At 38.9% G+C, this 11,166-nt stretch overlaps 1 protein-coding gene and 1 long non-coding RNA gene across 2 annotated transcripts; both read left to right on the top strand.

Moving 5' to 3' along the window:
• Positions 1-291: 291 nt before the first annotated feature.
• LOC148697675 (uncharacterized) lies at positions 292-709 on the top strand. The gene is made up of 2 exons (XR_015961916.1): positions 292-567; positions 668-709. It is a non-coding gene; the product is annotated as an uncharacterized LOC148697675 (long non-coding RNA).
• An 8,082-nt stretch (positions 710-8,791) lies between these two features.
• On the top strand, positions 8,792-10,829 carry LOC137723330 (GDSL esterase/lipase LTL1-like). The gene is made up of 5 exons (XM_068462495.2): positions 8,792-9,134; positions 9,237-9,364; positions 9,532-9,774; positions 9,894-10,146; positions 10,354-10,829. Exons 1-5 carry the CDS (start codon positions 8,906-8,908, stop codon positions 10,584-10,586), a joined length of 1,086 nt encoding a protein of 361 aa, XP_068318596.1. The 5' UTR covers positions 8,792-8,905; the 3' UTR covers positions 10,587-10,829.
• The last annotated feature ends 337 nt before the right edge of the window (positions 10,830-11,166 follow it).

Genomic DNA, 11,166 nt, shown 5'->3' on the forward strand with positions numbered 1-11,166 from the left:
ATCGCTGCCTTGGTAGCTTCGTTTCGATTAGTTTCTTCTTCTGCTCTCTGCCCTCACGAGTCCGATTTCTTCCGTTACAGCCTTCAATCTCAATGCCCCATCTCGATCTCCCCCCACCCACCCCTCAAGGTGTGTTTTACACTTCCGATTTCTTACATAACTGATTAATTATTCATTTATTTGTTAATTTAATGTTTATTTTGTTGTTGACTCTGTTGATTATTGAAAATCTCTTACTTTTATGGGTTGGTGATGTCTGGATTCAATTTCTTTTAGGATATTGTTCAATTTTTAGTCAAATTTGGTGATTTATAATGCTGGGTATTTCGGTTTTCAAGGTTTTAAATGCAAAAGGATAGTTGTTGTGATGTGCATTAGAGTGATGAAAGAAAAGATGAAATTTTGAAAGAATTTGGATTTGTTAAGTCGATGTATTTGTGATCAATGAGCTAAAGAAGGAAATTAGTTGATGGTCTTAAGTAGCTTGGTGTGGATGCTGATTGTTTTCTTGGAACAAACTGCCCTCCTGTCCGTGTGATTGGAAAGGGAGGCCTTCCAGGGGGGAAGGTGTGGTTTGCATTGTCTTGTATATTTATGGTTGTTCTGTAATGCCTGCAGTTTTGATGCACTTAATCAATTCAATCCACACTTTATCTGTTGTTTTCAGGTGAAGCTCTCTGGATCAATTAGTAGTCAGTACTTGACTGCTTTGCTTATGGCAGCTCCTTTGGCCCTTCAGTTGGGAGCAACTGTTGAAGAGGGACCAGATTACTGCATAATCACACCGCCAGAAAAATTAAACGTGACAGCAATAGACACGTATTATGACCACCGAATGGCCATGGCTTTCTCTCTTGCTACCTGTGGAGACGTTCCAGTTACTATCAAGGATCCCGGTTGTACCAGAAAAACATTCCCCGATTACTTTGAAGTCCTCAGGAAGTTTACCAAGCATTGAACAGCGGTTATAAGATATATTTATCTGTAGATAGGGAGAGAGAGGGATCGTCCTTGTGCCTCTACAGCCAAAGCAGTGCAGATGGAAGCCACACTTGTTTCAGTTTCTCTTTATTCCCCTGTAATTTTGGATGATTTGTATTTGCGAGTTGAGCTCGTTATTGTTTCTAATATTTGTGATCCGATTCTACTCAATAATAGTGATTCATGATTTGATTCATGATTTGGCACTGCACATGATACAAGGGTTTTTCTATCCATGCTACGGAGGTATTCTGAACGTGATCGTCATTTTGATGACCCTAGGGACTATTGTGAAGAGAGCGATAGTAGTGATGATGATGATGAAGAATACCAAAATTATGAAGTTGAAGGATCACATGAGATAGAAGCATTAAGAAATAGAATAGCGGCAAGTTTGATGAATGCATCTAATTAGATTACTTTTAAGTACATTAACAATATTGTACTAATGAATTCTAACTATTCAGTCTAAAATATTTCAATTGAAGTAGTTTGTCATACTAATTAATATTTAAGATAAAGTTTATAAATATGTTTGTTTTACAAATAAAGTATATTTAGTAATTCACCTTTATTGGTTAAGAAAATTAAATTAATGGCACATCTAGTATTATACCCTTTTTGGTCATTTTACACAGTCACAGCTGTTTTACATAAAAGTTTACCAAACACTATCATACTGCTTTTTTTTCCAAAAGCACTTTCACAAAAAAGTTTACCAAACACTCTGCTGGCTTTTTTTCACAGCCGTTTTTTTCACAGCACAACAGAAGCAGCTTTTTTTCAAAGCACAGCAATACCAAACCAGCCCTAAGTATATGCATTGTTTGAAAAATAGAGGGTTAGGCGAGATTTGTTATTCAGAGTTAGAAGTAAATGCTATTGGCCTTAAATTCTGCTTTGGTTGGCTTGGGTCGCAGGGGCAGAAGGCTGACTGGCAAACCAGGGTATGTTCTTTGCCAGGTTTAGATACAACTGGTTTTATTGTTGAATGCTATTGATTTAGATTATGAGTTTGTGAACTCGCAATGTTCCTCTGGTTTTTTTGCCAATGAAGTATGTGTTGCTCGAAAAAATTTACGATTTACAGGTTCGTATTCTTGTTTTCCCAAAGTAAATGAGGATTTGGTGAGGTTAGTTCTTTTGTGTTAGTCGAAAAGAATCCGGAACACACCACAGTTTTATATTCTCATTTAACTAGTGATGTTCCTCTGTTATAGCATATATTTGATGCGATTATGTTTTTAAGTAAATATTATGTTCTTTACTAGGCTGTCTGGAATTTGATTACATTTTCCCTTCGATCTGCAACTGATTTTCCCATGCCTATTGCAGCAATGATACTAACCCCATGGCGCTGGAGGCAGAGAAGAATGCAAGTCTGCAACGCGAGATGATGTTGTTTATGGCTACACTAATTGCCATGGCAACCTTCTATGCTGGACTTTACGCTTCATGCGCTCTTGTGTGAACACGAAAAATTCCTGACGACGAGGAACAAGAATACGTGTACAAAATAATATTTTGTGTTTAATGATTTTGGGGTTACGATCTCTCTCAAATTTGGTCCTCTGATTCTATCTTCGTAAGATGTAGATTTGTTGATCCAAGGGCCGTCGAGGCTTGATCTTGGATGAACAGTTGTAAGTTTCTTCAAGGGCCTTCGTGGCTTTGATCTTGAAGGTTGATGGAAGTTTCTTCAAGGGCCTTAGGGGCTTTGATCTTGAAGGTTGATGGAAGTTTCTTCAAGGGCCGTTGGGCTTGATCTTGAAGGTTGATGGAAGTTTCTTCAAGGGCCTTTGGGGCTTGATCTTGAAGTTTGATGGATGAGCGGATCTTCAAGGGCTTTTAGGCTTGATCTTGAAGGTTGATGGATGAGTGGATCTTCAAGGGCTTTTAGGCTTGATCTTGAAGAACGGTGATGAACGGATCTTCAAGGGCTTTTGGGCTTGATCTTGAAGAACGGTTGGTTTTCTTCAAGAGCCGTCGGGGCTTGATCTTGAATGAACAGTTGGTTTTCTTCAAGGGTTTTTGGGCTTGATCTTGAAGAATAGATGTGTGGATTTGTTTGTTGATCCAAGGGCCGTCGGGGCTTGATCTTGGATGAACAGTTGTTGAACGGATCTTTAAGGGCCTTTGAGGCTTAATCTTGAAGAATAGTTGTTTGTTGATCCAAGGGCCTTCGGGGCTTGATCTTGGATGAATGATTGCCTCAAGGATTTGACGAAGAACGAAGAGTGCTTTCTCCATTCTTCGGGATTCTTGGGAATTTGGGGGTTGGATGCTTGAGAGCTTTAGAGTTTCAAAGCTTCAAGGATTTTGGATGTGTGAGGAGTATTCTCTTCCATTTTGGGAGTAGAGAAATGTATTTGTGAATTGGTTCTCTTGGTGTGTTTTTCCTCTTGATGGAGAAGCCTATTTATAGGCTTTGAGAGTGAATCACCACCATTCATTTTTTTGGTGAAGTGAGTGTAGGTTGTAGGTGAAGTGAATGGAGGTTGTAGGTGAAGTGGGTGGAGGTTGGAGGTTGTAGGTGAAGTGGGTGGAGGTTGTAGGTGAAGTGAATGGAGGTTGGAGGTTGTAGGTGAAGTGGGTGAAGTAAGTGTGTGAGGTTGGTGAAGTAAATAAATGTTGTAATTTTAATACATTGGTTAACATTTATTTTACTGAAATTTCGATGTCTACACTCTTGTTAAGAACCAGTTCCTTTTCCAACTCTTTGAAGTCTTCAACGCCGCAGGGTTTTTCATCTCCATTTGGATGATGAAAATCCTCACCAAAGGTTCCCCCGATCGAGTTTACATTGAAGCCGCTCCTCTCTTTACTGTGCCTTGTTTACATACTAGGCGTTGCGAATATGTTTTCTTGCTCCTGGTGCACCTGCAGCTTATGAATGTGATGATGTAATTCGGTAAGAAACATGGTAACTTTGTTGTCTAACTGGTGTTTTCGGGCACCCGAAGTTTATGAATGTGATGTAATTATGTAGAAACCAATGTTCTAAAAAACGCCCTAGGCAGCGCCTTGGAACCGAGGCGATTTTGTGCACAACGGCTAGAAAAATCGGGGTGGCTCTACGTGGCCCTAGGCGGGCCAGGCGGTGCTAGGCGGCTGGGTGGTTTTTTTTTTTTTTTCTTTTGTTTTTTTGTGAAATTTGTTTAAAATCTAAGTTCTAATTATACCTTGAAATTTTGTTAATTTTATAGAATAGGTGTGTTGTGTATCAACTTAAATTCCGGATGCTAAAGATAAGTATCTTACATTACTAAATTTCCTTATTTTCCATTTTATGTTGTTTTAAATTGTGAACTTGTTGTACATGTGTCATCCTACAATACTCCTCACTATGGTTATATGGCATATATGCTTAATGTGTTTTTAAATTTTGGACTTGTTGGATACTCTTTTTGCATTTTATTATTCTTTTATTATCTTATCCATGGATTTCATACAAGTAAAATTTTTTGTAAGTGTCAATATGCACTTATTTACAAGATATACAAGAAATTTACCTAAATTTGCCTAGGCCGCCTAGGCAACGCCTAGCTGCCTAGGCGTTAGGGGCTAACCCGCCGCCTGACTAGCACCTAGCGTTTTTTAGAACCTTGGTAGAAACATGGTACCTTGTTGTGTAACTGGTGTTTTCGAACACCCGAAGTTTATAATGTTAATTAACTGGTGTTTTCGGGTACCTGACGTTTATGTAGTGGATTTGCAAGATTTGTGACTACTTGTTTAACTGCTGTATTTGAATACAGTTTCATCAATAGAGCAGATGTGATTTAGTTCCTTTCGTGAATGAAAAGTTTTGATGTAACAGGTTTGATAGGGGGGATGCACATATATCCCTCCACTTACGAATAACATATCTTGGTCATATAAATTAAATGATTGGGAAACATATCGAGTAAATAAACGGTTTATTATGAATATGTTACTTGATACTTACACCGTTGATTGATTCTATACATTTGAATGACTAAGTTGTGAACTTGTGATGCTACTCTTCTCTTTTTGTTTTTGCCATTCAAGTGTATGTGTTTTTCAAGAAATAGAGAATTTGGACAGATTAGTTCTTCAATGTTATTCTAAAGGACCCGAAACGCCACATATTTAGATTATGATTGTTGTGAACTTGTGATGTTCTTCTGCATTTATGTTCTGATGATACCGTTGCCATGGCATTGGCACCTGAGACAAAATAGGCTGAAGCGCATTCAACTGAGCAAGGCGGGACGGTGAGCATTATGCAGCACTAATTGCCTCGGCAACCCTCTATGCTGGACTTCACTCCTTCAAAAACTCTTGTCGAGAACCAGTTCCTTTTCCGACTCTTTGAAGTGACCAACACCGTTGTGTTTTTCATCTTCAACTGGATGAAGAAAACCCTCAACAAGGGTTCCTTGATCGAGCTTTGCATGAACCTGATCCTCTTGTTACTGTGCGTTATCTACATGTTAGGTCTTGCAATGGTGTTTTATTGCACCTGAAGTTTATGAATGTAATGTTGTAACTCTGTAGGAAGCATGGTGACTTTGTTTTGTAACTGGTGTTTTCTGGCATTTGAAGTTGGTTGAGAGAAAAAGAGTTGAATAAAATTTGCAACCCTCGGGAGAGCTAAACTTGCAACCCTCGGGAGAGCTAAGGCTTTTCTTTTTGTTAGTTGAACCGTTCCCAGCAAAGTTATTTCGTACGAAGATGTTGTTGTGTAGTAGGGTGTATTATGAAGGCTCCCTCAGCTCTATTATTACTTCATGCAAATTACCCTAGACGTACCAATAATTTTGAGGAGTAAATTCTGGGTCCCCAAATACAAATCTATTTAGTAGTAGAACGCGCTTGTGTTATAAAGTATCTTTTCAGCAAGAGAAACTTGCATACATCGTGACATGACGAGAAATATATATTGCTTCATGCAAGTTCTTCGCCTTCTCAACTCAACTAGATGCAGTGAAAGGCAAAACTCCTACATCAAGAAAGGACCAAGCCTTATGAGGACATATAAGGAGTTTGACTACTCCCATATTATTAATAGTACTATAGCGGAACCTCAACTTCTTTCATGTATCTCAGAACAAGTTGGTTCATGTGTGAAGCTCAATAACACACGTGCTCTACGTCCTCCAATTTGTGATGTCTACATGTTAGATTTGAACATTCATCACACGTGAGGGGGTGTGTGGGAATACGAATAAATATCTTATATCAGAAGTTTACTAAAGCTTGCATGTCCTTGTAGCTAGAGAGTTGGACTACTCTCAATCTCTATATTGCCAACTGATTTTATGGTAAAACCTCAATTTCCTTCGCAAACAAATTATGCTAAAGCACGTAGGCTTGCAGCTATACTTTTGTATTGAATCTAGGGTTTCAATCACATTCCAATCACCAATAATTATTATAAACAACTTTTTCAGGACCATAATGATATGAAATTGAGAATGATTAGCAAAAGAGTTTGGAGCTGTGAGAGTAGTTGGTTTTGCAATCAATCATCTACGAACTATGTTGACTAAATAATTGACCCATTTATATGATAACAATTAGTTTTGGTCACATGCCCTGGTGGTAAGTTTTCTAGGTTAGCAAAACTGCTGGGAGTGAAAAAGTTTAAGTCCATAAGTTATATTCATAGGTGCTTCTTATATTCTATGGCTTCTAATTAAATTATAACCAAGGATGCATGGTCACAGCCATAATCATTAATTTACTGGCACCAAATTTGAATTATCATTAGATATAGCGATGTTGGTATGGTAATTGTCACAAGCAAAGTTTTAAGAAGAAATGTCATTCAAGAGCGTGGAAATTTCTTCACAAATAATTGACCACCAGCTGTCCCGTTTACTTGCATGTGGAATTGCTGTCATATTAATTTGATGTTTTCTCATCGGTGAAACTTGAAATTTTGCAAGGGATTATAAGAGGTTGAGTTATTTTCTATATTGTCCAATTGGTTTTATGGTAGAACCTCAACCTTCTTCTTAGTACTAGAGCAGGTTGGCCCACATGTAAAGCCCAAAGACCACACTTGCTCCACATCACTCAATTCGTGTTGCCAAGCATTTGGCTTGAAAATGTTACCACATGCGAGGGAGCATGTGAGGATGTGGAGGTAAAAGAGTCTCACATCGGTAAACGGAAAAACCTTGCAAGGGCTTATAAGAAGTTGGTCTACTCGCAACATTGCCAATTGGTTTAAGGTGGAACCGCAACTTTCCTTCGGGTATCAGAGCAGGTTGGCCCACGTGTGAAGCCTAACGGCCACATTTGCTCCACATCACCCAATTCCTGTTGTTCATGTGCTTGGCTTGAAAATTTGCTACACTTGTGAGGGCGTGTGAGGGGATTTAAAGGTAAAAGAGTCTCACATTGGTGAAAGGAGAAACCTTGTAAGGAGTTATAAGAGGTTGAACTACTCCTCTTATTTCCAATTAGTTTTACGATGGAATCCAACTTTCTTCATGGAATACTGGTGTTTTCAAATAAGAACAATTTATCTGCAGCAGGTTAATTTGATCCCTTCCAACACTACTAGACCTTTCGCACACAAGGTTTGAAAAGCAAAAACTGTAAAAATGAGGTTGCAGGTGAGCTAGAGAACAAACTTGAACAGCGTATATGCAAGTTTAATTGAAGTTGTTTTAACTATTATAAATCTGATAGATTTGATGCAAGCGTGCTCTAGCTTGTCTAGAAAATCTGTTGTGTCATCGGGTATATGGTCGTGTCGAAAACACTCGTCAGGCTATAGACGTAATATTGTGTATTTATCCTTAGTTGTAGGAGCATGACTTGCCTACACTAGCTACTGTGGCAGATTCTAAATCAATAACGCATTGTAATGAATTTTTGACTTTCTATATGTACGCACTAATGCATTGATGGTTTTGAATATCTTTATAGTAACGGATCGTGTAGGTAGTCTCTCTCCAATTCGAGGACATACTTTGATGAGCCTGACCCAACTGACAATTACACCAAATTTTTCATGGAATACTTTCTTCATGGAATACTGACATACTTTCTTCATGGAAGACTGGTGTTTTCAAATAAGAACAATTTATCTGCAGCAGGTTAATTTGATCCCTTCCAACACTACTAGACCTTTAGCACACAAGGTTTGAAAAGCAAAAACTGTAAAAACGAGGTTGCAGGTGAGCTAGAGAACAAACTTGAATAGCGTATATGCAAGTTTAATTTAAGTTGTTTTAACTATTATAAATCTGATAGATTTGATGCAAGCGTGCTATAGCTTGTCTAGAAAATCTGTTGTGTCATCGGGTGTATGGTCGTGTCGAAAACACTCGTCAGGTTATAGACATAATAGTGTGTATTTACCCTTAGTTGCAGGAGCATGACTTGCCTGCACTAGCTACTGTGGCAGATTCTAAATCAATAACGCACTGTAATGAATTTTTGACTTTCTATGTGTACGCACTAATGCGTTGATGGTTTTGAATATCTTTATAGTAACGGATTGTGTAGGTAGTCTCTCTCCAATTCGAGGACATACTTTGATGAGCCTGACCCAACTGACAATTACACCAAAATTTTCTCATTTCTGAGTTGACTTGGTAGTAGATTAACCTAAAGCCTAAATCTTGGTCGAAAAGTCACTTCAATTGATCACTAGAACAGGAAGCAGAAATGTCAAAGTTAGCTTTTATTTTTCTTTTGCATTGCCAACCATACAAGGTATTGCCATAAACACAAACTACAATATAGCTTTTGCTTTTGTACAAGTGGGCCTAAAATTTTGCTCCAATTGTCAAACACCCCTACCTCTATATAACCGCCCTCTCATCTATTCAAAATTCCTCACAAACACTGTGATCTTTGTCCAATCATAAGAAAAGATCTAGTCCAAACTCCTTTCTATTTTCTTCGTTAGGTTACTCCCAAGAAGTCAAAAGCCAATTCCATGGCTAGCTCATTGGCCATTTTTGGTGTGGTCATGGCGTTGGGAATGTTGAGTTATGGGGCTGAGGCTCGTGCCTTTTTTGTGTTTGGAGACTCACTGGTCGACACTGGTAACAACAACTACTTAGCCACCAGTGCTCGTGCCGACTCTCCTCCTTACGGCATTGACTATCCCACCCGTCGACCCACCGGCCGTTTCTCCAATGGCCTCACCATTCCTGACTATATCAGTTAGGCTTTCTTCCATTCTCTTTTTCTTTCCGATTTTTCGGGTTCTTTTCTCGTTATTCACACGTACTGAATTGACCTAATATGTGTGTGTGTGTGTGTAGGTCAGAAGCTTGGTGCAGAACCTACATTGCCATACTTGAGTCCACAGCTCACAGGGCAAAAGCTACTAGTTGGTGCAAACTTTGCCTCTGCTGGCATTGGAATTCTTAATGACACTGGGGTTCAGTTTGTAAGTTTTCTTTTAAACCAAATAGAGGATCATGCGAGAGATTAGCTCTTTAGTGCCCGTCATGCGCAGAAAAGTGCTACATGCTAGTAAATTAATTACCTTGGTAAAGTTGTCAACCAACAAATTTTTTTGAACTAGTAATGGATGGATATCTGTGAAATTTTCAGGCAAATATAATCAGAATGCCAGCGCAATTGCTAAACTTCCAACAATACCAGCGAAGGTTGTCTGCCCAAATCGGACCTCAACGGACCAAACAGCTCGTAAATCAAGCACTCGTCCTCCTCACCGTCGGCGGCAACGATTTTGTCAACAACTACTACCTAGTGCCTTTCTCCGCAAGATCTCGCCAGTTTGCTCTGCCAGACTATGTCAGATACCTCATTTCCGAGCTCCGAAAAATTCTCTTGGTAACCAACTACTAATTTGGCTAAGTTCGAAAATAACTTGCTAGCTAAGCGACAATGTCACATGTTAATGACTTATAATTATGTGTAGATTGATCATTCTGTGTGTCATAACTTTACAGAAAATGTATGATCTTGGAGCACGAAGGGTTTTGGTGACGGGGACAGGACCGCTAGGCTGCGCGCCTGCTGAATTGGCCATGAGAAGCAGGAACGGAGAATGCGCAGCAGAGCTGCAACGAGCGGCGGCTCTGTACAACCCCCAACTCATTCAGATGCTGAGATCAGTCAACAGCCAACTCGGTTCTGATGTGTTCGTTGCTGCCAACGTACAGGAGACCCGCAATGACTTCATCAAGAACCCTCAAGCATTTGGTAAATTAATTATACAATATACATTTATATCAATTTTATGTTCATGACCTAATATTATGATCATGGATTAAGTTTTGTTCGAAAGATTAACCTATTCAGGAATCTCCTAATCAACGCTTATTTTCAACCCTGCCAATCATTTTGTCGCTTACTATGCATTTTTCGTGTTGGTGACATAAAGTTGCTTGTTTAATTTTTGTTGTGCAGGATTTACTACATCAAAGATTGCATGCTGTGGGCAAGGACCTTACAATGGCTTGGGGCTGTGCACAAGAGCTTCCAATTTGTGCCCGAACCGCGACCTATACGCTTTCTGGGATCCATTTCATCCGTCCGAAAAGGGGAACAGACTGATCGTTGAGAATATTATGACAGGGGATGAAAAGTACATGTACCCCATGAATCTCAGCACCATCTTGGCTTTGGATTCCAGGAACTAAGACATATTTCCATGTGAAACTAATATTTATGTGTACTATTTCCATTTGAAACTATATTTATGTGTACTAGATTATGATCTGTGTTGAATGCCAGTACTATCTGCCATTTATGTTTGTGCGTCGCTGGGATGTCTAGTGATTAAAAACTGATTGGCTTCTCAATTGCTTTCTAGTTTTTGTAATGGTTTGATTTGCAAGATTTCCCCCAAGGTGATAATGTCAAACTTACCAACTTTAGTACAATCATCTTTGATTTACATTCAGTCTTTTTGTTCATTGCTTGTGGAATTTATCATCACTTACTCAATCCATCAGGTGTGGGGTTTTATTACAAAATGTCTCGTTATTAGATAGTGGGTAATCATATTTATACTCTTCTTGGTATTTTATACTCTTCTTGGTATTATCCAAGTGGCAATATGAACTTACCTGACCCTGGCTCTAATGCCATGTGAAATTTTCAAAGTGACAGACCGAGGACCCCGCGTCCAACAATATTGTCACCAATTAGGTAATTATCACTAGTCCAATATTATTTAGAGTAATAGTTAATGTAGAGTAATCATATTTAAACTCTCAT

Source organism: Pyrus communis, chromosome 4 (genome assembly GCF_041283825.1).
Source record: "Pyrus communis isolate YQ-2024b chromosome 4, ASM4128382v1, whole genome shotgun sequence".
NCBI lineage: Eukaryota > Viridiplantae > Streptophyta > Magnoliopsida > Rosales > Rosaceae > Pyrus > Pyrus communis.

Coding starts and splice junctions, on each gene's coding strand:
- LOC137723330 (XM_068462495.2), top strand. CDS start 8,906: ATGGCTAGCTCATTGGCCATTTTTGGTGTGGTCATGGCGTTGGGAATG. Junction 9,135..9,236: donor CACCATTCCTGACTATATCA/GTTAGGCTTTCT, acceptor GTGTGTGTGTAG/GTCAGAAGCTTGGTGCAGAA. Junction 9,775..9,893: donor AGCTCCGAAAAATTCTCTTG/GTAACCAACTAC, acceptor ATAACTTTACAG/AAAATGTATGATCTTGGAGC.